We start from the raw sequence: 27,526 nt of genomic DNA, 5'->3' as shown, positions 1-27,526 counted from the left end.
TACACTTCAGCATACACTGGGGCTAGGCAAGCATATATGCTTTCATGTTAGTTGTGCAAGAAGGTATTCATTACCTCCTTACATGATATCCATTGCCACCACCCCACCGTAGATGCTGATTATTTGACCCTGGTTACATGATTGTAGTCTGATGCCCACCTATATAAACCACAGCCTTCCTCCATTAAATATGCTTTGAAATATGACTTGGTTTGGAGAAGTTGTCCTCAATGTTGACAGAAGTGACAGCTTACCAAAATTGCACAAGAAAGAAGTTAATGGTCTGCATAACATGGAATCTGACTCAGAAAATGGTGAAGTTGAATGGAAGTTCTAGGTTTGTTTCTACGAACAAGTATTTTTGTTTCATGGGCAAGCTGAAAATTCTCGCCTTACAGACTCAAAGCAAACTGATTTTGCATCTCATCTCTTTTTATATCAAAATGTGTTTGCCATCTCATCTCTGGAAGGAGGAACACAACTGGAAAGCATTTCTGAGCTCTACTGATTTCAACAATGCGTTACTTTAGAGTGTCTAATGGCCTCCAGCTCCTTAAGACTCCCAGATGTGTTGGGTTACAACTCCCACCACTCCCGAGCTAGCAAGGGAGTTGTAGCCCAACACAACTGGAGAGTGCTTGACCAGGGAAGATTGGCACATTTCCCTCTCCTCTAAAAACTATAGATAGTTTAATTTTCGGAGTGCAAAGTAAAGATTAGAGACAAGACAAACCTGAATTAAATTCTCCTTAACTTCTATAGGTATTGATAGAGTGGCAGACCACCAATATCAAGGGCTCTAAGAAAATGAAAGCTCATACATATATATTTTTAAATGGCTGTGACTTCTTGACGTGTTTCATTTTGGGAACGCAACTGAGTGATCAACTTAAAATCCCGATTACAAATTGCATCTAAAAGAGGTCGCTTTCAAAAAGGAGTCTGGTTATCCTTAACTATGTTTAAAAAGAGAGACCCCAAACTACACCCCTGCTCCTTCCCCCTCCTCCAGGTTACCCCCCTTTCCTTCAAAAGACCAGCAGGAAGTGGCCGGAGAACCATCCTCTTCCTCAAAACTTAGGAGAGGGGGGCTTGTTAAGAGAGCGCTTCAGCTAGAATGCATAGGGTGGCCCATGACTGCAGAGCCAGAGTTGGCAGGGACAAAGTGGTCTCCATCGTGGTAGGTGGGCAGATAAAAGGCAGCAAAGGCAGGGGAGCTGAAGCCCTGGGGTGCTGGGCCCAGCTGGTGATGAGCTGCTCCAAGCCCCGGGGATGGCGCCTGGAGGGAGCCATGGGGGCCAAAAGCATTGATCTCTTCCCGAGGGCTGGATCCTATGTTGCGCTTGCCCTTCTGGCGACGATTGCAGAACCAGACGCGGACAACCTGTAAGGAGAAGAAAAAGAAGATGATGATGATATACATTATGGTCAAAGCAGTTTCCTCTGTTTTGGTTCCTAAAATAGGGTAGCAATCATGCCATGTTCTACTTTATCTCTACTTTTCCCATCTCAGAACTCATCACAGCCAGTGAGAGAGTTCTGCAAAGTTTTATTTTAGGGTAGTGGCTTTGCACTAGTATTATTTTATTTTATTTGCTTCATTTATACCCCATCTTTCTCACTCTGCAGGAGATTCAAGGCAACTTACACACTGTGGCAAAAATTCAATGCCACGTATAAACATAATAAAAACGTACCCTAGCAAACTATAAATCAATTAAAACACATAGGCAAATAAAACACATAGAACAATAAAACAGCTTAAAACATGAAGTGCCGAACCTTGGTTCCATGCTTATTGATTGATCCACAGTCCTTATTCAGACTGTTGAAATCCACAATATCTTATTCTCCAAATGCCTGCATACAGAGCCAAGTCTTAACTATTTTCTAAAGGCCTGAAGGGATGGGGCCTGCCTGATATCGCTGAGGAGGGAGTTCCACAGCTAAGGGGGCCACCACTAAGAAGACTGTGTCTCTCATCCCCACTCATTGCATTTGTGAAGGAGGTGGAACCGAGACCAGGTCTCCCCCTAGTTGGCTCATAAAGGGAGATGCATTCAGACAAGTAAGTTAGATCAGAACCATTTAAGGCAGTGGTTCTCAACCTTCCGAATGCTGTGACCCCTAAATAGGGCTCCTCGTGTTGTGGTGACCCCCTACCTTAAAATTATTTTTGTTGTTACTTCATAACTGTAATTTTGCTACTGTTATGAATCGTAATGTAAATATCTGATATGCAGAATGTATTTTCATTCACCGGACCAACTTTGGCCCAAATGCCCGATATGTCCAAATTTGAATACGGGTGAGGTTGGGAGAGGATTGATTTTGTTATTTGGGAGTTGTAGTTGCTAGGATTTATAGTTCACCTACAATCAAAGAGCATTCTAAACCCCACCAACAATGGAATTGAACCAAGCTTGGCACACAGAACGCCCATGACCAAACAGAAAATATTGGAAATTTGGTGGGCATTGACTTTGAGTTTTGGAGTTGTAGTTTACCTACATCCAGAAAGCACTGTGGTCTCAAACAGTGATAGATCTGGATCAAACTTGGCACAAATACTCAATATGCCCAAATGTGAACATTGGTGGAGTTTGGGGAAAACAGACCTTGACATTTGGGAGTTGTAGTTGCTGGGATTTATCATTCACCTACAATCAAAGAGCATTCTGAAACCCACCGACAATAGAATTGGACCAAATTTCCCACACAGAACCCACATAACCAACAGAAAATACTGTATTTTCTGATGGCCTTGTGACCCCTCTGACACCGAGTAACGACTTCCCCCCACAAGGGTCCTGATCCCCAGGTTGAGAAAAGCTGGTTTAGGGCTTTATAGGCCCAAGCCAGCACTTTGAATTGGTCCCAGTAGCAAACTGGCAGCCAATGGAGCTGATACAACAGAGGAGTTGTATGCTCCCTGTATGCTCCAGTAAGGAATTTGACTGCCGCCTGTTGGACTACTTGAAGTTTATGGGTTAAACCCGGTGGCGCAGTGGGTTAAACCCCTGTGCCGGCAGGACTGAAGACCGACAGGACACAGGTTCGAATTCGGGGAGAGGCGGATGAGCTCCCTCTATCAACTCCAGCTCCTCATGCAGGGACATGACAGAAGCCTCCCATAAGGATGATAAAAACATCAAATCATCCGGGCATCCCCTGGGCAACGTCCTTGCAGATGGCCAATTCTCTCACACCAGAAGCGACTTGCAGATTCTCAAGTCGTTCCTAACACGACCAAAAAAAGAAAGTTTCTGGGTTGTCTTTAAAGGCAACCCAATGTAGAGCATGTTGCAGTAGTCTATTCAAGATGTAACAAAAGCATGGACCACCATGGCCAAGTCTGACTTCCCAAGGTACGGGCACAACTGGCGCACAGGTTTTAATTGTGCAAAAGCTCCCCTGGCCGCTGCCAAAACCTGGGACTCCAGGCTCAGCAATGAGTTCAAGAGAACTTTCAAGCTGCAAACCTATGAAGCACAAAAACGTTTCTTATGAGTATGTACCTCTGGACATGGCTACTAGGTAGTCTTAATTAGATACCCATCCCACAACTTGTCTTTCCATTTCTAAAATCGGAATAGTAGGGACTCTGTATTTACTGAGTATCTTTATGTTGAATTGAGGCACCACACACCACTTCAGAGAACCAGTGTGGTGTCATATTTGGAGTGTTCGACTAGGACTCTGGGACACTAGGGTTTAAATTCCAGCTCAGCCACAGAAACCTATTGGGACCTTTGGGCAAATCACATTGTCTCAGAGCAAGGCAACTGCAAACCGCTTTTGAGGAAATCTTGACAAGAATGCTCAATGATAGATTCACTCTTAAGGTATCCAGAAGTCAGAAATGACTTGAAGATACACAATAGCAGCACTGATCTAAAAGAAAGTCTTTGAAATTACAACAGAGTAATAAGGGTAGGCGATGTTAGAAACATAACACTCAGGCTTTGCCCTGATCTTGAGACAGCTGAGAACTGTGTTCATAAATATAAACCAAAACAAAAAAAATCAATTATCTTGATTTATGGTCTTTAAACCAGAAATGTTTAATATTTGCTGCCACCTTAGGATCAAATGATCGATAGCATGGAGCAGTGTAGAACGGAGCTGAGATCCATAATTCCTGTTTGCCTTGATTAAACATGTCACAGCAGACACATTCAATATCCTTTCACTGGCCATGCTGGATGGGGCTCACAGGAGTTCCAGTTCACAACTGGAAAGTGTGATGCTTCCAAGCATGGTGGCTTTCAGATCTTTGTGTAAGGGGTGATGCCTGCGGAGATGGAATAAGATAGGGTCACTCACATCTTTGTCCAGGCCAAGTTCACTAGCAATCTGAGCAATCTGCTGGAGGCTGGGCTTGGAGCAGTGTCGGAAGTAAGCCTCAAGGGCACCCCGCACAGTGTTCTCGATGCTGGTACGCTTGCGCTTCCGAGCCTGGATCATGGCTGACTCCATGGTGCATAGCTGTCGAGCAGAAAGGAAAGCCACGTTGGGCAATGCTATTTGAAAATCACATTATGCCATATGCGCTCCATAAATATCTGGGCATACTTGGAAAGGAGACTACCAATGAATATCAGGTGTTGTTAGCTCTATTTCAGAGGAAGGAACTGGCAAATCCACCTCTGAATATTCTTTGTCTGAACCTTACAAAAGTTATGGGGTCACCATAAGTCAACAGGTGACTTGAAGGGAAATACTCCCCTTTCCACATTGCTTCCCCTCCCTTAGCTGTGTTGGATTACAACATCCAACCTCCATTTTCACGGCCCAACATAAAATGCCTCTTTCATTGGGCAGATTGCACCACAAGATGAAAAATGTACAGATTTCTGACTGCAAGTTCAATACAGGTTCGTATTTGGACTCCTAGGGGAAGATGCCAATTGGATATGCTCATTGAGCCCAAAAAGTTCCCACCATGGAGGACTCCAATTTGGGGAAAGGCTCTCCTTAGTTTTGATGGTTATGGAAGCCACAAGGAGGCGGCAGAAACATCAGTAATAATCTCAGGTATTTGCAATGGATCTTGAGACACTTCAAGGCATATTTTGTTATTCATTTGACCAAGCAACATCACCCTAATTTGCACTGGAGAAATGTTTACAAACAAAGAAAGCTCTTCAGCAAGGAGAGGAAGCCACCGCACCCCCCGTGACCAGAACTGAGCACAGCCCCCAAAGGTGCCGAAAGATGGAGGAAAGCCTATATAATTTGTACTGGTTCCAAAACCACCTTCTCCAAACTTTTAGTTCCAAAACCACCTTCTCCAAATTTTCCACCTGAAACAAAGCAAAACCCTTTTCTAGAGATTGTGGATGTTATAGAGATTGTGATAATGTTTCATTTTCCCAACCTTAAACTCACTCCTCCGATTGTTATTATTATTAGTAGCGGAAGGGCAGGCTTTAGCACAGCAGGTTAATCACCAGCTGTAACTGCAGTAAATCTTGCCAACCAAAAGGTTGACAATTCGAAGCCGGGTCAGGGTGAGCCCCTGACCTTCAGCCCAGCTCCCCGCCCACCAAGCAGATAGGAAACAGCAATGTGAGTAGATAAATTAGTAACTGCATTAAGCAGAGAAGGCATTTTGATCAGAAAAAGGAGGAATGTTTACAAACAAAGAAAGCTCTTTGGCAAGAAGATGAAGCAACAGCACCCCCCGTGCATAGAACCGTGCATAGCCTCCAAAGGTGCCAAAAGATGGGGAAAAGCCTACATAATATCTCTATCTGTTGTCTGTCTTGTCATTGTATAATTGGCATTGAATGTTTGCCATATATGTGTTCTGTGATCCGCCCAGAGTCCCCTTCAGGGTGAGAAGGGAGGAATGAGACATGGCTGTTCGAGAGGGCATTTAATTAAGTGCAATAATGTGGTAAGAATATCGGAATGGAACAAGGAATATGAGACTGGTTATGATTCTACTAAGAGACGAAGCGGATTTTTAATGTTGTCTGTAATTGTTGTTTAGTCTATATGTTGTTATAATTGGTTTCTTTGTAAATTGTCTCTTATATGTATTTGTACACCGCCATGAGTCGCCCTAATGGGCTGAGAATGGCGGTTAATAAGTGCATCAAATAAATAAATAAATATAAATACTATAATTAAATAAATAGTAGTATTTATACTCCACTTTTTCTTTCCACAAGGGGACTCATCACTTGGAAACAATGTACAGTATGACCCCTCATATTCATGGACTCGATATCGGCCATTTCACTTGGCCATGCTCCAAAAAAATGTTTCCCCCACAAGTATCTGTAGACCTTTCTAAGTCTTCTTGTGTGATTCTAGGATATTCTTACAGCCCAAGTACACTCAGATGATAAGGTCATACAATATTCTTGAAAACATCTAAATTAATTGGAGCTTTTAGAATAAAAAATAGAAATGCCTTTAACAGTTTGCTTTCAAAATAATGAAGCCAAGGTGCATTAAAATTTGAGCTTATCAACAACAAAGTTTGACTCACCAGTCCGAAATCTCGAACCGATGGCCAGCGCTTAGGGATAAGGAAATTATGTGTTAATTTATATTTGAGAAACATCTATCCCCACCCATTTTCACAGAAACTCATGGGGGCTTGTTTGTGCTTGGATACATTCTGTATTGCAGAATTGGACAATCTCACTACTTTCTTCCAAGTCCTAGATTATTAAACCATATCTATCTATCTATCTATCTATCTATCTATCTATCTATCTATCTATCTATCTATCTATACCTTTCTACTACCATTCTCTTTTCCATCTCCAGATAGCCTTACCTGAGAATAGCTAGCAGGGGAAAATCCTTCCTGAAGCCCAGAGAGGAACTGCCAGTCATATGGTCTCATCACACTAGAAAAACATCTATTTTAAATCCAGTTTCTGCTTCCTGCAGAATTATGGGATTTGCAGTTTAGGGAGGAGCCTTTAACGGCCTCACTAAACTACAAACCCCAGAATTCTGCAGGAGGCAGAAACTGGATTTTAAGTGGATTTTTTTCTCTAGTGTGATGAAGTAAATAGTTGACAATAACCATGCTAAATGGGTCATGGAATGGTTGCCTGTTCAGGACTGAGCCAAATCCCAACATTTGCAAGTCAAACCTGAAACTAAAACCTAGGGACAGCCAAACTCCTAGGGATTGTTTTGTTATTTTATTGTTTTTTTCCCCACTCCCACCCTCCCCTCCTTGTACATGCAATCTATACATCAAACTACAGAAGTTACATTTGAAATACCAGTCTCAGTCTTAATTTTTCTACCCACATCTTAGCACATTCTCTAAATAATTCCTAACTTGTATTGTCGAAGGCTTTCATGACTGGAATCACTGGGTTGTTGTAGGTTTTTTTGGGCTATATGGTCATGGTCTAGAGGCATTCTCTCCTGATGTTTCGCCTACATCTATGGCAAGCATCCTCAGAGGTAGTGAGGATGCTTGCCATAGATGCAGGCGAAACGTCAGGAGAGAATGCCTCTAGACCATGACCATACAGTCCAAAAAAAACCTACAACAACCCAATTCCTAACTTGTTCCCACATCCTCTTAGTTATTGTAACATTTTCAATTTTATCTATATTACTCCATTTGCTTTTTGTTATTCCCGCATTTAACATATTAACTATATAGTTATACCAATTAGTCAATGTCCATTTAGTTTTATCTTTCCAACCCCTCACTAAAACAATTTGTGCACACGCTCTTAATTGGTCAACCAATTTTCCTTTTCGTATATTCTTCATTCCTGTTATCTATGCATGTAGTACATTTCTATTAACGATTACTATTTGTAAATTTAAAATTCTATTGATTTCTCCTTCAACCATTCTCCAGTATTCTTGCACTCGATCACATTCCCATATCATATGATTAAACACCCCTCTTTGTTCACAGCCATGTCAACATCTATCCTTTATCCCTGGTATGAAGCGTGAAAGTTGTGCAGAAGTTTTGTACCATTTTTGTAACATTTTCCTTCTCGCTTCCCTTCATACATTATACTTTTCTTTTGCTATATTACTTATTTCCCTTTGGATTCTTCCCTCTCAATTTCCATGTCCATTTTCCATGTCTGGAAAATTTCCTCTATTAATGTATTGTCGAAGACTTTCATGGCCGGAGTCACTGGGTTGTTGTAGGTTTTTTCGGGCTATATGGCCATGGTCTAGAGGCATTCTCTCCTGACGTTTTGCCTGCATCTATGGCAAGCATCCTCAGAGGTAGTGAGGTCTGTTGGAACTAGGAAAAAGGGTTTATATATCTGTGGAATGACCAGGGTGAGACAAAGGACTCTTGTCTGCTAGAGCTAGGTGTGAATGTTTCAACTAAATTTCTCCTTTTACTCTTTATGATTTGTCCGTACAGATCTCCTACCGCTTTCTTCTCCTCCAAACTCCTAGGGATGTCATTAAATGTTATGCATTTATTCACACTTGCCCAGGGCTTGACTTTCAAACACACAGCCACACCACATTTTCCTTTTGAGATATTAAAACTGAAATTTTCCCAAAACAAAGTGTTCCCAAACTGAAATGAGGGGGTTATTTTTTCCTCTCACTTAGGACAGTAACCTTTAATCTAGGTCAATTTTTTCAAGCCATAAGGTAGTGGCAGAGCAAGATTTTTTTTTTTCCGTGTCAGGAGCAACTGGTAGTGCAATGGGTTACATCCTTGTGCCAGCAGGACTGAAGACTGACAGGTTGGAGCTTCGAATCTGGGGAGAGCACGGATGAGCTCCCTCTGTCAGCTCCAGTTCCCCATGCAGGGGCATGAAAGAAGCCTCCCACAAGAATGGTAAAACATCAAAACATCTGGGTCTCCCCTGGGCAACATCCTTGCAGACGGCCAATTCTCTCACACCAGAAGTGACTTGCAGATCAAGGTGAAAGTATACATTTCACTACTGGGATGGGAGAGGGCAGTATGATGAAGAGCATTTAATCTAGATGACTTTCCTCTAGTTGTAACGTAGGGAAAGAACCGAGTAGAGGGGGAGCCCTGACACCAGAACTACCACAGCCGGGAAGGAGGGAGCGAATAAAGCAAACACATAGAGCACTTGAGAATCTTTTTAAGTTCCAGAAATTATGTAACATAAATGGTAGGAAATTGGTGTTGCTCTGATGTTTATAAATGCTGATGTATTTTATGTGTTTATGGGCGCTCCATGCAGTCATGCCACCCACATGACCTTGGCTTTGTCTACGGACAACGCCGGCTCTCTGGCTTAGAAATGAAGATGAGCACCACACCCCAGAGTCGGACACAACTAAACTTAATGTCAAGGGGAAAACTTTTACCTATTATGTGCTGCTCTGTAAGCCACCCAAGTCCCTTTTGGGAAATGGGGGTGGAATATAAATAAAGTTATTAATTATTATTAAATTGTTGCTCTACTACAGACATGAGCAAACTTTCTATCTTGGGGGCAGGTGGAGAGGGGGGTTTCTCCCCAAGTCCCCTCCCTGCCCTTTCCTCCCCTTCCTCTTCTCTTTCGGAAGCAGAACGTGAAAGAAAGACGGGAAACATTTTATGGCCATCTTTTTAGGATCACTTTTGTGGCTATCACAGTCACTTCTTTGATATCATGTCATTTGATTTTGCTCTGAAACACAGGACAATAGTTTCGTAGAGGTGTAGAAGGCATTTCCACCACCTTTTCGCTTTCACCCTTCTTCCAACTTGTTTTTTTTAAGCCCTCCTTTTTGCCCCAAAATACTCTGCAGGAGATTAAGAAGTAACTAAAAGATCATTTCAGAGTAAAAGCTATTTCTTTTCTCTTTTTTTTTCAGGGAGAGGTGTGGTGAGGTGTGTTTTGCAAACTATATGTTGAAAATGGCAACCTTCTTCAAGTTTCCACTAGTTATTTGATATGTACGCAATTCAGATTGCTTACTTTATTGTATGTGTGTGTGTATTGGTATGCAGTTTTCCTTAACTCTTTGTTGTAGGAGGGGCTGCAGACCATGTGATCAGATCTGGAACTGTTCAGGACTCAGACTCCATTTTAGAAACTGTATGCTTTGAGAAGTCAGCTGAAACAGAATGCTCTAGAGCAGTGTTTCTCAACCTTTCTAATGCCGCAACCCCTTAGTACAGTTCCTCATGTTGTGGTGACCCCCAACCATAACATTATTTTCATTGCTACTCCATAAATGTAATTTTGCAACGGCGCTACATGCAGTCATGCCGGCCACATGACCTTGGAGGTGTCTACGGACAATGCTGGCTCTTCGGCTTAGAAATGGAGATGAGCACCACACCCCAGAGTCAGACATGACTGGACTTAATGTCAGGGGACTACCTTTACCTATGAATTGTAATGTAAATATCTGATATGCAGGATGTATTTTCAAATCCCAAATACCCAATATGCCCAAATTTGAATACTGGTGGGGTTGGGAGGGGATTGATTTTGTCATTTGGGAGCTGTAGTGGCTGGGATTTGTAGTTAACCTACAATCAAAGAGCATTCTGAACACCACCAATGATGAAATTGAACCAAACTTGGCACACAGAACTCCCATGACCAAGAGAAAATACTGGGAGGATCTGGTGGACATTGATCTTGAATTTTTGGAGTTGTAGTTCACCTACATCCAGAGAGCACAGTGGACTCAAACAATGATGGATCTGGACTACACTTGGCACCAAAACTCAATATGCTGAAATGTAAACACTGGTGGAGTTTGAGGAAAATAGACCTTAACATTTGGGAGTTGTAGTTGCTGGGATTTATAGTTCACCTACAATGAAATAACATTCTGAACCCTACCAATGATAGAATTGGACCAAAATTCCCACACAGAACCCTTATGACCACAGAAAATACTGTGTTTCCTGATGGTCTTTGGCGACCCCTCTGACGACCCCCACAGGGGTCCCGACCCCCAGGTTGAGAAACACTGCTCTAGAGAAACTACTTCAAATACTATCTGTAACTAGATTGATCAGAAATGTACCAATAATAATAATAGCAACAACAACTTTATTTATAGACCGCCCTCTCTCCCCAAGGGGACTCAGGTCGGTTTATACACAAAGAAGGCAAACATTCAATTCCCGAAGTCAAATACAAATATTTTAAAACAAACAGAATAATATGAAAATAGTAACCATAAACTTGTAACGAAAGAGAAATTAATACAAAAACTAGGACCAAATACAAATAATTGCATAAACCTAATTATACTAATAACATCAATGAACCATTTAAACATAAAGCCTAGAAAAGGCAATTAAAATACATTTAAATGACTATCAAGGATGCTCTTCTCATGTACCACAGCAGCAGTGGACTACAGATAGATTAGCCAGCATTCCAGTGGAAGTGAAAGGTCCTAATCCTCCTCCTCCACCTCCACCTCCTCCTCCTCCTCCTCCATACGCTGACGCTGACGCTGCTGCTTTCCATACTCCAAAGTGCTCAATTGCGTTTCCAAAAGCTTTTTAAAGGAGAATACATGAAGTGTATGAGTAAACCAAATATGTTACTTTTAATGACTATTTATTTCTGGACTCTTGAGAGAATTATTGAAACCAAGATGTTGGGGGAGGGGGGCAATATTTGGAAAGCTCTGTCCTAAATGAGTAATGTGTTGAAGTTGTTTTATATCTATGTGAACGTTAAGGTAAAAGTTTCCCCTTGACATTAAGTCTAGTCGTGTCCGACTCCGAGGTGGTGGTGCTCATCTCCCATTTCTAAGACGAAGAGCCGGCATTGTCCATAGGTAAAGGTAGTCCCCTGACACTAAGTCCAGTCATGTCTGACTCTGGGGTGTGGTGCTCATCTCCATTTCTAAGCCGAAGAGCCAGCGTTGTCCGCAGACACCTCCAAGGTCATGTGGCCGGCATGACTGCATGGAGCGCCGTTACCTTCCCGCCGGAGCGGTACCTATTGATCTACTCACATTTGCATGTTTTCGAACTGCTAGGTTGGCAGAAGCTAAGGCTGACAGCGGAAGCTCACGCCGCTCCCCGGAATCGGACCTGCGACCTTTTGATCAACAAGCTCAGCAGCTCAGTGCTTTAACCCACTGCGCCACCGGGGCCTCCTCGGGGCTCCACTGGGGCATTGTCCATAGACGCCTCCAAAGTCATGTGGCCAGCATGACTGCATAGAGCACTGTTGCCTTCCTGTCGGAGTGGTAACTATTGATCTTTTGTTGTTCATTCATTCAGTCGTCTCCGACTCTTCGTGACCTCATGGACCAGCCCGTGCCATAGCTCCCTGTCGGCCGTCACCACCCCCAGCTCCTTCAAGGTCAGTCCAGTCACTTCAAGGATGCCATTCATCCATCTTGCCCTTGGTCGGCCCCTCTTCCTTTTGCCTTCCACTTTCCCCAGCATAATTGTCTAATAACTATTGATCTACTCACATTTATATGTTTTCAAACTGCTAGGTTAGCAGAAGCTGGGCCTTAATAGTGGGAGTTCACCCTGCTCCCTGGATTCAAACTGCCAACCTTTTGGTCAGCAAGTCAGCAGCTCAGCGGTTTAACCCACAGCACCAACAGGGGGTCCATCTATTTATGGCAGTGGTTCTCAACCTGGGGTCCCCAGATGTTTTTGCCCTTCAACTCCCAAAAATCCTAACAGCTGGTAAACTGGCTGGGATTTCTGGGCGTTGTAGGCCAAAAACATCTGGGGATCCCAGGTTGAGAACCACTGATCTATGGACATATTGCAAAATAATAATTTGGGGAGCCCCGTGAACATTAATCTGCCTCCAGGGAATGAAAGAGAATCTCCATATGGCTCATTCTGGTACTTTACCTCCTGCAAGTTCTCATTCCTGTCCGCTTCTTGCAGCCAACGCTGGAGGAGTGGTTTCAGCTTGCTCATGTTCTTGAAGCTGAGCTGCAAAGCTTCAAAGCGGCAGATGGTGGTCTGGCTGAACATCTTCCCTGCAGGAGGAAGAAAAGACATGGACATGAGGAGAAGAGACAAGGGTTAGGTTGGGATTTCAAGAAGAAAACAGACAAAGTAAAGCCATGGTCTAATAATGCAAAAAGGCACCATGATGAAATGGGTTGACTGGAAAGGCATGTGTCAGCAGCCAATTGACTGGGTATGCCAGGAGCTAGAATTCTAATTGGCTACTGCTGAGACAAACAGTTTTAACTGCCATTTTCACCTTGGAGAGTGAAGAGAGTGTTGACTGGAAACAGCCAGGAAGGAAATGGCTGCTAACTCTACGAAGCCTGATCATTTCTAAGACATGAAACATATTTTAAGGACTGTTTAAAAGGACTGTTTATTACCTATGTTCTCTGTAAGAATTTAGAGAAATTGCTGTATATATTGTTGCTCTGTTTGACCTTTTGAACTGAAGTCAAGTTACTGTTACTTCTTACACAAATCTGTGTCACACATAATTATACTGTAGGGTATATTTTGGTTCAGAAACAGTGGTAAAGCTTCTGTTTATTTACATTTACAACCTCCAACAGTTCTAACTAGAGCAGACATGGGAAAACTTCGGCCCTCCGTCCAGACTCCAACTCCCAAAATCCCTAACTGCCATCTAGTTAGTAAGGAAGAGACAATATTCAGGCTCTTGCCCATCCAAATTATGGTGCAAATTCTTTTAGCCATTATACAAGTGTTTCCCACATTCCCACCACATTCCCTCTTTTTTAAATACCCACCATACAACAATCCCAGGGACAGTCCCACGTCTGCCTGGGTGAAGCCCATTGTGATCCTTTTGTGCTTCAGTTCCTTGGCAAATTGTTCCATTTGTGCTGTGGTTGTATCCTCCTAGGGGAAAAAAATCACAGGGGAAAAGATGGGTCAATGTTTTTAAAAAGTCCAGGAAAAACATATCAGTAACTTCCCTCATGAGATGTTCTTTCCGTTTCTAGAGAGCAGGGTATTTTATTGCTTTCTCTCACACCTCAGACATTCATATTCTACAGTCAAAGCCACTGGTCAAACAAGGAGATAAGTATTCCATCAGTAAAGATTAGATTCTGACCAATTTAGCCACTGGTCTGCTCTTAATGACAGGAAAGTGGTGTCTGACAAATATGTCCTATCTTGGCATTTTCTAGGTCCTCCAGTGCATCTCTGCAGGATTCTTGGCCCAGAAAGTCCTTCATTTCAATAAGATCCACTATCATCCATGATTTTGTGTACCTACTGCCTTAGGGTCTCCATAAGTTAGAAACGACTTGAAGACACACAACAACACCATCATAAGGGCTGATCTAGGACTGTAGTAGATCAAGGTTCAAAAGCCTACTTCATCATGGAAACCCACTTGGAGACTTTGGGCAAAGTCACAGACTCTCAGCCTCAGATTGAGACAATGAACAATCTCCTCTAAATAAATGATGGGTTGGGAACAGTAGGACAGCAATGCCATATATCTTGGAAGGCACATAACAAAATCTGTAACATCCAAAAAGCTTTCAATCTCCCTGGACACCTCTGCCCTTGTACCCCCAAGGTTGCCCTCGAATTACAAATCGTGGCTTCTGTCCCGCCCATCATGGCTCTAATCTGTTGGATCTTTCCTGCAGACGAAAGCCATCCTGCTAATACACAATCCCCATTGCTCACTGCAGTTTGCCATGACATCAATGCTGATAAGCAAACAAGTGCTGTTTTTGCCTTTGGCAAGCCCAGGGGCAGATAGCTCCTTTGAATATATGTTCCAGACAGATGGGCCATTAGAAAGCTGAAGTATATCTTACTCAGAAAAGCACCTCTTCTTTACAGGCATGTGGGGCAGATTAAAAAGGACCTCACATTCCCTAACTACTGTGGTTATATTTCTTTAAAATTACTTTTTTCTATAACTGATGTTATATGTGTCTCCAAGTTGACACTACCTTATGGTATTACTATATTAAGAAATTATTGGCAATATTTATTCCACAGAAGTCTGTCATTGCCTTTCAATTTGGTTGGGAAAGTATGACTTGTCTAAGTTTGCCTGCTGGGATTTGAGTCCTGGTCTCCTGTGTCTTCATCCAACACTCAAGTCATTACAAGAGCTTGGCTCCCTCCCATTCTACACTTTATCCAGGTTTAACTATAAACCTCATCCTGTACTTTAGGCACGGGCTTCCTAAGAACACAGGAACTGGTTGTGTCTGCTAAGGGAACTGGAGGAAGAAAGACTTAAGCATTGTAAAGATAGGTTTTGAAAATTACCCAAGAATTATGAGACTACATCCCAGGATGCATCTCCACTGCAGAATTTATGCAATTTGGCGTCACTTTTAACTGCTGTGGCTGAACGCAAGGAAAGTATGGGAGTTGTGATTTTACAAGTCTTTAGCCTTCTTTCTCAAATAGTGCCGATGCCTTCCCAATCTACAACTTCCATGGTTTCATAGTGTTCAGCCATCAGTTAAAGTAGCATCTGCCCAAGTCTCAAGTCCTCAGCAAGGAGTAGTTAGCATTAGAATAGTCTGAGGGTTTCCCTTCCCCCATGTCTCCTGCATGGCAGTTGGGAATGAATCTTTTTCTTCTCTCTTCTTCTCTCATTCTGATTGATTGTGTAGGATGGATACCTTTCTACTGCAAGCCTTTTTTTTAAAAAAAAAAAAATCTGACTTCTGTTTCCTACATCTGAGTGTGTGCTGTGTGCTTTGAGATCTCTCTCTGCTTGTGTGTCAAAGAGATGTTGTGTTTCCCCTCTCTTGAAACCTTAGAAGAGATGGGTGTTAGAGTAGCTCAGACCCAGTTTGTGCACCATGAAGAAATGTAGTTAGTTCATTATTATTGTAAATAAACATTTTGTGATTTTTAAGATCAGACTCTGCATCTTTGCCTGCCTAAGCTCTAAATTCTTCAGAGCCATGACCAACAACACTTCATGCTTTGCTCGCTAATGAGCTGATTGCTCAACTTTTTTGTATCCTGTTTGATTTTTGGATGCTCTGCTATATTTTTGGGTAGTTTCCCCAAACAGTATTACACTGCATTACTACTATAGATGTATCCTTAAAGAGCTTTGAGAAACTTTAGTAAGACCTTTGGTAGTGCCAAGCTGGTTTTTATTAAGAGTAAAGTGGCCTAAAGATGATATCATCAGATGGTCTCTGGTCTGCAAAAGTCTACATGATAATACCAGTAAATCCATCAGTCTACCCTAAACTGTTTGCTATTTTAACTAAATTGAAGGAGCCCCTGGTAGCGCAGTGGGTTAAACCCCTGTGCCAGCAGGACACAGGTCGCAGGTTTGAATCCAGGGAGGTGGATGAGCTCCCTCTATCAGCTCCAGCTCCTCATGCAGGGACATGAGAGAAGCCTCCCACAAGGATGATAAAAACATCAAATCATCCGGGCGTCCCCTGGGCAACATCCTTGCAGATGGCCAATTCTCTCACACCAGAAGTGACTTGCAGTTTCTCAAGTCGCTCCTGACACGATAAAAAACCAAAACTAAATTGAAGCTTTTAATTAAGACATACAGTCATAGAGAGCTGAAAAAGTGCAATAGTTGTGCCAAACAAGTACACAAAGTAACTGCCAGGCAAAAACTTCCTACAAACCAAGTCTGAAGTCTAGATCACACCACTGACCTAAAACATGCCTCTGCAGTGTGATATATATTAACAATGCAAACCCAGTAGGTGACCTTGGGCAAGTCACATTCTCTCAGCCTCAGATGGAGACAAAAGGGAAACCAACCACTGAACAAAACTTGCCAATAGGTTCATCTTAACGAGTCACCATAAGCCAGAAACTACTTGAAAGGTACACAACAAGTTTTCTATCCCTATTCTGAAGCCTCCCAATTTTTGCTATGGTTGTTTGGTAAGTAAACATTCCATAACAGTGGCATAAATTTGAAGGGAGAAACCCTCCTGCAATTTACCACTACTGTTTCCCCCAAAATCCTTATTGGGGTAATGTCTTGATTGGGTACAAAAAGGCATAAAAATGCGTATGAGCTTTCAAGAGTTTTGGTTCTCCATTTTGAAACTACAATAAACCAAGTTCAGGAGCAGCGTAATTGTACCCGTCAGGATCTTATTGAGGGCAAGATAGCCCAGCAATTAGGCAGAGTGAGACCGCTGCCTCAGGCAAGTGATTTCAAGTGCCAGGAAAAGGGCAACAAATTGTTCTTTAATTGCTGTGGTGGTGTCTTGCCTGGCTTGGAGAGTTGCTCATCCGATTGATTGCCTCCTGTGCCAAAATGTTTAAGCTGGCGGCAGGAAGTTGACTCACCATCACCCAAAAAGTCAAGGCTGCAATTTTCTGTTCCATCTCAGAAAATAAAATGTCAAAAAATCTCATATACTTCTATGTCCAGCTTGGAACTGTTTATTAAAACAGTCTTGGAAATATGAAGGTTCCAACAGGTCATGTTTTGGATTTGCCTTCACTCTTGAATCCTTGAGATAAAGTCCTTCTAGTTCTGAAAATCTTGGAAATATGACCACAATGCACAGAAGCCTCCAACCAGCATTCTGACTATAGCAGGCATGGGCAAACTTCAGCCCTCCAGGTGTTTTGGATGTTAGGAATGGTGGGAGTTGAAGTCCAAAACACCTGAAGGGCTGAAGTTTGCCCATGCCTGGGCTAGAGGATCCTAGGAATTGTAATTCAAACTAAACTTTGCCAATCTTTGCTATAAATAGCAGATTAAATCGACTGTTCTCTTCCACAATATGGTTAGTATCTCCAGTCGCAAAGATGGGGCTTCTTTAGAGAGAGAAAGGTTTACCTCTCTCCTTACTCTCACCTACTACACTGCTATCCCAATACCTTTCCAGGCAATGGCTCTGAAACCACAGAGACAAAAGGTAGGAAGCTCAAGAGATTATGAGATGGAAGGTAAATAGACAACATTTGGCTCAACACTTGCAGTCCTGCAGAGTATTTGAATTGACTGACTCACAAGATCACATCACTGTGAGGTTCAGTGCTGACAAAGTCTCCTGCTACTGAAGTCGGTTTAGATACCTATGTAGCACTTAGAAATACCTTACACAGAGAACATGAGAAAATGTGTGACAATAACTAAGAATAGTGTGTACAGAGTCCCTATCCTTCAGAACCCACTGGCGCAATGGGTTAAGCCCTTGTTCCAGAGAACACAGACCGAACAGTAAGAGGTTCGAATCTGGGGAGTGGGGTGAGCTCCCATCTGTCAGCTCAAGCTTCCCATGAAGGGACATGAGAGAAGCTTCCCATAGGTTGGTAACACATCCAGGAATCCCCTGAGCAATGTCCTTGCAGACGGCCAATCCTCTCGCACCAGAAGCAACTTGCAGTTTCTCAAATCGCTCTTGACATGAAAAAAAGCACCAACGAAAACTCTCACCTTTCAGCTCCTTTTAAAACTCTTATTTTTCTCAAGGGAGTGGGTGTCGGTTGGGAAGGTAAATCTTTTCTAAGATTCAGAAAGAATGTGCTACCCAAGGAGAAATATTTCAGAAAGTGACAACAAGAGTGCATGGAGGGGAAATGCTTTTTAAAAACAATGACACAACCCTGAAACTTCTTTTCTTTGGGCAGGGCTGATCTATATTGCCTTCTTTTGTGTCTATCCTAGACCCCTTTTTGCATTTGAAAAGGACACTGGATCTCTTGGTGCTTAGAAAAAGAGATAACTGCCTATGCTGGACTGGGGCAGGGACATCCCCAAAGCCACAAGTTAGGCAATACTTTAAAATAGGGCAACCAAATGGCACAGGAATGTGACCTTTCTATGTCTCCTGATAAAACAGAATGAAAAGAAAAGGGAAGGAAAAAAGGAAGGTCCAAGAGTTTGGCCAAGTTTATGGTTTTTGAGGTCTGCACTTTTGACCCAGATTCAAGTAGAACCCTAAACTTAATGGATCTTTATTTCAACAGCGTAGTTTAGAAGGAAATTTGTTTTTTTTCCCTGTTGTTAAAGTTGCTGAGGGGGGGGGGGGGGGGAGGAAGCACCTGAGGCTGTGAGGAATTGTGGGAGTTGAAGTCCAAAACACCTGGAGGGCCCAAGTTCACCCAGGCCTAGTCTAGAATGACACAGGCTCATTCTGCACTGCCATATAAAATCCAGATCATCTGCTTTGAACTGGATTATATGGCAGTGCAGACTCATATAATCCAGCTCAAAGTAGATAATGTGGATTATCTGCTTTGATAATCTGGATTATATGGCAGTGTGGGAGGGCCAAGTTTGCCCATGCCTGAACTAGAAGATAGTGGAAAAGAGGAAGATCGCACTACAGGTGAATTGACTAAGTTAATAAAGCCGCAGCTGCCCTGATCTTGTAAGATCGAAGCAGGTCAGTTGAAGACCAGATCTTTGAAACCTCTCATTGACTAAGATTCCATAAATTGAATTCAATTAATCCAGAGCTCTTAATCCAGCAATTAATCCAGAGCTCTGGATTAATAATGGCAAGAACAATACCCAAATTCAAGCAGAGCTCTGGATTAATTGCTGGGTTGGTTTCTTGGCCCAAAAACTACAAGTGAAAAAGACAATGTATGGTCAAAAGCTTTCATGGCCATAATCACTGGGTTGTTGTGAGTTTTGACAATGTATGGTCAAAAGCTTTCATGGCCATAATCACTGGCTGTACGGCCATGTTCCAGAAGCATTTTCTCCTGACGTTTCACCTGCATCTATGGCAGGCATCCTTAGAGATTGTGAGGTCTGCTGGAAACTAGGAATATGGGGTTTATATATCTGTGAAATTTCCAGAATGGGAGAAAGAACTCTTGTCTGTTTGAGGTAGATGTGAATGTTTCAATTGGCCACCTTGATTAGCATTAAATGGCCTAGCAGTTTGGCTTCTTACTGCCTGGGGGAATCCTTTGTTGGGAGGTGGTTAGCTGGCCCTGATTGTTTCTTGTCTGGAATTCCCCTGGTTTTGAGTGTTGTTCTTTATTTACTGTTTTGATTTTAGAGTTTTTTTAAATACTGATAGCCAGAATTTGTTCATTTTCATGGTTTCCTCCTTTCTGTTGCAACTGTCCACATGCTTGTGAATTTCAATGAAACTGCTAAGCCATTAAATGCTAATCAAGGTGGCCAATTGAAACATTCACACTTGCCTCAAACAAACGAGAATGTTTTCCCCACCCTGGACATTCCACAGATATACAAACCCATTTTTCCTAGTTTCCAACAGAACTCACAATCTCTGAGGATACCTGCAATAGAGGCAGGTGAAACGTCAGGAGAGAATGCTTCTGGAACATGGCCATACAGCCCAGAAAACTCACAACAACCCAGAAAAAGCCTATCTCATGTCTCTTTCTCAATCTGAAAGGGTTACCATAATATACTTGCCCCATAAAATATAAATACTAAATAAAGTGTTGAGAAACATAAGGGAAACAACAGTTGTTACATTAAGACAATTTCCATATCTTTGCCTAATTCCTCTCAATTTCTCTCCCTTTATGCTGTGTTAGATCGGTTTGCAAGTTCTACTATCTCTGCAGAAATGCATTGCAAATTGATGATGCAATCAATCTTAATTAGAAATGGGGCAACTAGACTGCAGCAGCTCAGGAAAGAAATAAAAGTGATCAGCAGTCTAGAAAAATATGGATAAGTGGGGAACAAGCCATTTGCTATTTCAAATAATAACATAAATAAGGCATAATGATGACTGCAGGAACTAAGCAAAACACAGTGGTGTGTGTGTATACACACAGATGTATGCACACACACACACTGCCACATCTAACATTCTGAATTTGCCATAATTTTCTTTTTGAGTCACTCCTGTTACACTCAACTTTTACAAAAAGAGGAGGGGAGACGCTCAAAGTGGAACCTCCAAAACTAGAAAATTACAGCTGGCAAGTCTTTCTCAGCCTATCGGCTGAGTCGCCAATAGGCTGAGAAAGGCGGTATACAAATACAGTAAATAAATAAATAAATAAATAAATACTAAAATCAAATTTGCTGGAATGTATACACATTTGCTAAAATATATACCCCTGGTGGCACAGTGGGTTTAACTGCTGAGCTGCTGAACTTGCTGACTGAAAGGTTAGCGGTTTGAATCTGGGGAATGAGGTGAGCTCCCACTGTTAACCCCAGCTTCTGCCAACCTAGCAGTTTGAAAACATGCAAGTGTGAGTAGATCAGCATGTACCACTCCGGCAGGAAGATGCAGGCCACATGAGCTTAGGGGCATCTATGGACAAAGCTGGCTCTTTGGCTTAGAAATGGAGATGAGTACCACCCCCCAGAGTCAGAAGACTGGACTTAATGTTAAGGGAAAACCTCTACATTTACTATACACATTGGGAATAGAGGGACTGAAAAGCATTACCCTCCGAGGGGTGTCCAGGAATATGAGATGCAATATTGACAAATAACAACCCCTGATCCTGAACCTCACACATTTTCAAGGACTATACCAGATTCAAACATCAAAAATACTTTCATGATATCAGTGGCAGGCCCTCCATTCATTGTAGTCAGAAATAGGAAAGATGCATTCCTCCAGATATAGTTGAAGTGCAACTTGGCTAGCCATGCTACCCGAGAAAAACAAATATATAAACAAATGTATAAGGCATGCTGGGAGTTCCAAGTCCAATATCAACTGGAGGACTGCATGATTCCCATTCTTAAGAATGACACAATGTAACATGATTTGTGTTCCTGGGTTATAAATGTCATTTCTTAATTGTATCTATCATAAAAACAAGGGAAACTTATAGTGCAAAAACTTTGTTTTTCTGGGTCATCCTGCAGCACATTTTGCTATAGTTTTTCAATGACTATCTCATAGTTTTAGCCACAAAAACAAAGTTTCTCAATATGCCCAAATGTGAACACTGGTCAAGTTTGGGGAAAATAGACTTTTGACATTTGGGAGTTAAAAGTTTACTGCTTTGGGCTCCCAACCCTTTGCAGTTCCTTCCTTGGGCTCCCAATCTTAAACAGATAACACTTCAGGGTCCTAACCCCAGTTTCTTCCTTGGGGGTCCCATTCCTATCAAGCTTATTCCTTTGGGATTTATAGTTCATCTATACGGGATTTATAGTTCACCTATAATCAAAGAGCACTCTGAACCCAGCCCACAATGGATCTGCACCAAAGTTGGCACACTACCTATATGGACAGCATTGAATGCTGGTGGGGATTGTGGGGGGGGGGGGGGGGGCTGTTTTTGAATTCTGGGAGTTGTAGTTCACCAATACCAAGGACAGGCTGAAAGATCTTCATCCTTCTCAGCCAAAAGGGTTCCTAAGATCACCAGAAATATGTGTTTTCTGATGTTCTTTGGCAGGTTGAGATACACTGCTGTAAATCAATAAAGAAACCCAGGACAGTGAAAATGATTTGCTCCACGTTATCTTTTCTGACTGTCACTCCATGGTCATACAAAAGTTTCTTGGTTTTGGGGACAGATCAGAAACCAGGCCTCTTGGGTATAAATCAAACATCACTTGAACCTCACACTACTCCAACGACCTGTTGCTAGAGCCAGGGCTTTAACCCAGAAATCTGCTAAACAGATGGTATCGCAAGGGTCGAAAACAAACAGATTAGGCAGAATTCAGAGGTTTTACATAAGCATGCCTCCTACATATTCACGGAAGGTAAAGACATGACAGGCATTCCTCATCAGAAACTACAGTGAGAGTCTTATTTCCTCTTGCCGAGGTGTGCTGGAAGGCATTTTCGCACTTCCATATCCTCTGTGAGAAGTGGGTTCCTCTAGAATAATCTCCTTGTCCTATCTTAAGTCTAAATAATGAAAAACGGCATTAAAAATCCCCAATTTGTTTTGCTGCAACAGATTAACACAGCTATACACATACATATTCACAAGTGAATGCTGATCTAACAAACCAGAAAGTTAGCATTTACTTGGCCTAACAAAGGTTGTTAAACAGTTAGTTAGGTTCGGCCTTGAATAGCTTGAGGCCTTGCCAAAGTTTTCTTGGGCTCTTAGTTCCTTGGGCCAAGAAAACCTTGGGCAAAGTCATAACCTTTTAAAGACTGCAACAACTAGAGTTTACCAAAGGAGTAAACTGCTATACATTGGGCTGATAAAAGATGAGAAAATGCTAACCTGCTTGGTTGTATTTGTGTGTAGGTGCATAGCAGCTTACTCCTGTGTATCCTAGTCCTATACCTCTGACCTTTTTCATCCCAATCTACACAGTTTACTCCTTGGCATCCCAGTCCTTTGCATTCTCTACTTCAGGTAACAAACCGTATACAATTTGGGTTGCTGTAAGTTTTTCTGGCCGTATGGCCATGTTCCAGAAGCATTCTCTCCTGACATTTCACCCACATCTATGGCCGGCATCTTCAGAGGTTGAGAGGTATATTGGAAACTAGACAAGGGTGGTTCAACAGATATATGTCTCCCTTATCTAGTTTCCAATATACCTCACAACCCCTGAAAATGCCTGCCATAGGTGTGGGTGAAACTTCAGGAGAGAATGCTTCTGGAACATGGCCACACGGCCCAGAAAACTCCCAGCAACCCAGTGATTCTAACCATGAAAGCCTTCAACAACACCTATACAATTTATCTTCTGGGCCCAATCCTACTCATTTTACTCCCTTGGATCCCAATCCAGTACAGTCTATAGCAGTTTACCTTTTGGATCCCATTCCTATACAGTTTACTCTTTTGGATCCCAGTCCCATACATTGTACTCTTTGGGTTCCAACCCTACAAAGTTTATGCTTTAGGGTCCAAGCCCTACATTTACTCCTTTGAGTCCTTTACAGGTCTTTTCTTTGGGTCCCAACTCAACCCTTTGGATCCAATCTCACACACTTTGGATTCCACTTCTACACAGTTTACACTCTTGGATCCCAAAGCCCACACTATTCACTCTTTTCAACCACAACCCTGTGCCGTTTTCACCCTTTGTTAAGGAATTGCTTAACAACAACAACAACAAAAGACACAAAAACAAAGAAAACACATAGGGTATATCTGGCTATTGCCAGTACTACTGTGTAATGCCCACTAATCAATGGGGTGCAACACCCAAGTAAAACTCAGTCTCCCCTGCTTTAGTGCAACAATTTCAGCTTTCAGTCCTGGGCCCCTAAAGCTTACTCTTTTGGGCTCCCAATCTTAAAGCCTATTGCTTTGGGCTCCCTTTGGGCTCCCATTCCTATGCAGCTCCTTCCTAGGACTCCCAAACTTAAACAGGTAACACTTTGGAGTCCTAACCCTATGCAGTTTCTTCCTTGGGGCTCCCATTCCTATCAAGCTTTTTCCTTTGGGCTCCCAATCTTAAAGCCTACTGCTTTGGGCTCCCAACCCTATGCAGCTCCTTCCTTGGGCTCCCATCTTAAACAGGTAACACTTTGGGGGGCCCAGCCTAAAGTTTACCTCTTTGGGCTCCCCACCTCACACTGAACACTTTGGAGGCCCATTCCTAACTACAGTTTCTTCCTTGGGCTCCCAACCTTAAACAGGTAATACTTTGGGGTCCTAACCCTTGGGGTTCCCATTACTATAAAGCTTACTCCTTTGGGCTCCCAGTCTGAAACCTCCCAGTCTTAAAGCTCCCTTGGGCTCCCAATTTTGAAGCTTACTCCTTTGGTGTCCCAGCCCTATGCAGCTCCTTCCTTGGTATCCCATCTTAAACAGGCAACACTTTGGGGGCCCCAGTCCTATGCAGTTTCTTCCATTACTATAAAGCTTACTCCTTTGGGCTCCCAGTCTTAAAGCTCCCCATCTTAAAGCTCCTTTGGGCTCCCAACCTTAAAAGCTTACTGTTTTGGGCTCTCTTTAGGGTCCTAGCCCTATGGAGCTCCTTCCTTCGGCTCCCATCTTAAGCAGGTAACACTTTGGGGGTCCCAGCCCTATGCAGTTTCTTCTTTTGGGCTCCCACTCTTAAACCTCCCCGTCTTAAAGCTCCTTTGGGTTCCCATTTCTACAAAGCTTACTCCTTTGGGCTCCCCGTCTTAAAGCTCCTCTCCCCCCCCCCCCATCCGCTCCCCGTCTTAAAGCTTACTGCTTTGGGCTCCTTTTGGGGTCCCAACCCTTTGCAGATCCTTCCTTGGGCTCCCAATATTAAACAGGTAACACTTCGGGGTCCTAACCTTATGCAGTTTCTTCCTTGGGGGTCCCATTCCTATCAAGCTTATTCCTTTGGTCTTAAAGCTTGCGGCTTTGGGCTCCCAACCCTATGCAGCTCCTTCCTTGGGCTCCCATCTTAAACAGGTAACACTTTGGGGGTCCCAATCCTATGCAGTTTCTTCCTTGGGGGTCCTCCTGCTATAAAGTTTACCTCTTTGGGCTCCCCGTCTTAAACCTCCCAGTCTTAAAGCTCCTTTGGACTCCCAATCTTAAAGCTTATGGCTTTGGGCTCCCAACCCTTTGCAGCTCCTTCCTTGGGCTCCCAATCTTAAACAGGTAACACTTCGGGTCCTTGGGGGGGGGGGGGTCCCATTCCTATCAAGCTTATTCCTTTGGGCTCCCCGCCTTAAAGCGCCTTTGGACTCCCAATCTTAATGCTTACTGCTTTGGGCTCCTCGTCTTAAAGCTCACGGCTTTGGGCTCTCTTTGGTGACCCAGTCCTGTGCAGCTCCTTCCTAGGACTCCCATCTTAAACAGGTAACACTTTGGGGGTCCCAGCCTTATGCACTTTCTTCCTTGGAGTCCTATTGCTATAAAGTTTACCTCTTTGGGCTCCCCGTCTTAAAGCTTCCCGTCTTAAAGGTCCTTTAAGCTCCTAATCTTAAAGCTTACTCCTTTGGGTTCCCAGTCCTAAGCAGTTCCTTCCTTGGGCTCCCAATCTTAAACAGGTAATACTTCGGGGGTCCCGGCCCTATGCAGTTTCTTCCTTGGGGGTCCTATTGCTATAAAGTTTACCTCTTTGGACTCTCCACATCACACTGGACACTTTGGAGGCCCATCCCTACCTACAGTCTCTTTCCTGGGCACTCAACCTTAAACAAGTAACACTTTGGGGTCCGAACCCAATGTACTTCAATCCTTGGGGGTCCCATTCCTATATCTCAGGCATGGGTCAACTTGGGCCCTCCCTTCCCGGTGTTTTGGATTACCGGCAGTTAGGAGTTGTGGGAGCTGAAGTCCAAAACACCCGGAGGGAGGGAGGGCCCAGGTTGGCCCCTGCCTGCTCCACAAGGTATTCCTTGGGCTCTCACCTGGGCGTCCTCCTCCCCTCCTCCGCCTCCTCCTCCGCCGCCGCCTTCCTGGGCCCCTTCCCGGGAGGCGCCCTCTTCGCTGGGGCTGGGGCTCCCGTGGCTGTGGGGGCTGCTTGGGGGGCTGCTGCTGACGCTGGTGCCGGTGCTGCTGGCGCTGCTTCCCGCGGGGCTGCTGGGGCTGCAGGAGGGCTGGGGCCCATAGCCTGGAGAGGAGGAGGAGGCTGCTGCTGCTGTTCCTGAGCCGTCGGGGCCCACCATGTAGTAGTAGCGGGCCCCATCGTTGGGCTGCCCGTACTGCGCCTCCAGCCTGACCTCAGGGCCCTTGGCTTCCCCAGCCAAAGGCGGGGGACCCCCGTAGGGACTCAGGGCCACCCCGGCAGGGTGCGTCCAAGCCTCCCCTCCGGCTGAGAAGGAGAAGAAGTTCCGGGGCGCCTCGCCTCCACCTGGAGGGACCTCCAAGAGCCCGCTTTGGGGCCCGTAGTCTGGCTTGAACCCGTTGTAAGCCTCGGGCACAAAGGGAGGCCCTGGTTCTGAATGAGGCCCCATTGGGAGGTGGTTGAGACGGCTTTGGAAAGAGTAGCCCGGGTGGCCCGCCATGGCCGAGGAAGGATGGAGATGTGAGTTGGAAGCTCAAAGGTCTGAATTGAGAGTCCGAAATGCCTTGAAGACTTGAAGAGAAAGTCCAAAACTCCTCCTGGACTTGGGAAGAGAGTCTAACACATGGTTTGGACTTGAGGAGAGTCTTGAATGGGAAGAGACTTCCCCAAACAAGACAGACAGAAAGCAAGGCCAAGCTTCTCCTGACCTCTTCCTCACTTCCAAGTTCTCCAACTTCAGCCTTCTTCTCTCCAGCAGCCCCCCAACACTCAATCCCTAGAAGAGCTCACCTTAAGTATTTCAGGCTCTGGTCAATGGCAGGGTCAAGCCCAGGTGTGGAAGAAGAAGGCCTTTTCTTTGCTCTTGGCAGGTGGCTTCAGGAGGTGAAGCAGGGCATCCCAGGCTTAGAAGGAAAGGAAGAAAGGCCTCCTCCCAGCTGGACCAGGGGGCTCTTGAAGCCATCCTGAGGCCGGCCCACCCTCCCACTTAAAGGGGCCCGGCTCCTCCTCCTTCCCAGGTACAGGCCCAACAGGAAGGAGGGAGGGAGGGGGCTTTGAGGAGGCCCTTCCCCATCCAATTCTGGGGTTCCTGCCCTTCAGCTCCTCCCAGCACCCTCTAGGCTTCAAAGCCCAGTCAAGGTTGGGTTTTTTTTTTTTTTAGTTTTTCCCCAGAAGAGGCCTTCTTTGTGTTGTCCAAGGCTTTCATGGCCTGAATCACTGGGTTGCTCCCACCTCTGCAGGAGTCTACTGTATCTACTTACTTACTTACGCAATCCCACATAGCCCAAGGATGATGGTCCTCCAAGTGCAGTGCCATGGTGGTTGGGTCCTCAGAT

The 27,526-nt window shown here is 43.9% G+C and overlaps 1 protein-coding gene across 1 annotated transcript; it reads right to left on the bottom strand.

Moving 5' to 3' along the window:
* Positions 1-1,005: 1,005 nt before the first annotated feature.
* Positions 1,006-26,703, bottom strand: LOC132765188 (POU domain, class 5, transcription factor 1). The gene is made up of 5 exons (XM_060759406.2): positions 26,095-26,703; positions 13,669-13,777; positions 12,794-12,924; positions 4,327-4,488; positions 1,006-1,384 (listed from the first exon to the last, which is right to left on the bottom strand). Exons 1-5 carry the CDS (start codon positions 26,689-26,691, stop codon positions 1,109-1,111), a joined length of 1,275 nt encoding a protein of 424 aa, XP_060615389.2. The 5' UTR covers positions 26,692-26,703; the 3' UTR covers positions 1,006-1,108.
* Positions 26,704-27,526: the final 823 nt, after the last annotated feature.

This window comes from Anolis sagrei, chromosome 2 (genome assembly GCF_037176765.1).
Source record: "Anolis sagrei isolate rAnoSag1 chromosome 2, rAnoSag1.mat, whole genome shotgun sequence".
NCBI lineage: Eukaryota > Metazoa > Chordata > Lepidosauria > Squamata > Dactyloidae > Anolis > Anolis sagrei.
Note: the sequence above shows the minus strand (reverse complement) of the source record. Positions and strands in the feature narration are given on the sequence as shown.

Bases quoted from the DNA above. Each gene is read 5' to 3' on its own strand.
- LOC132765188 (XM_060759406.2), bottom strand. From the start codon at position 26,691: ATGGCGGGCCACCCGGGCTACTCTTTCCAAAGCCGTCTCAACCACCTC. The intron at 12,925-13,668 runs GTGGGTATTTAA...TTCCTCCTGCAG, and splicing joins GTCCCTGGGATTGTTGTATG to GGAAGATGTTCAGCCAGACC. The intron at 1,385-4,326 runs GTGAGTGACCCT...TTCTCCTTACAG, and splicing joins AACTTGGCCTGGACAAAGAT to GTTGTCCGCGTCTGGTTCTG.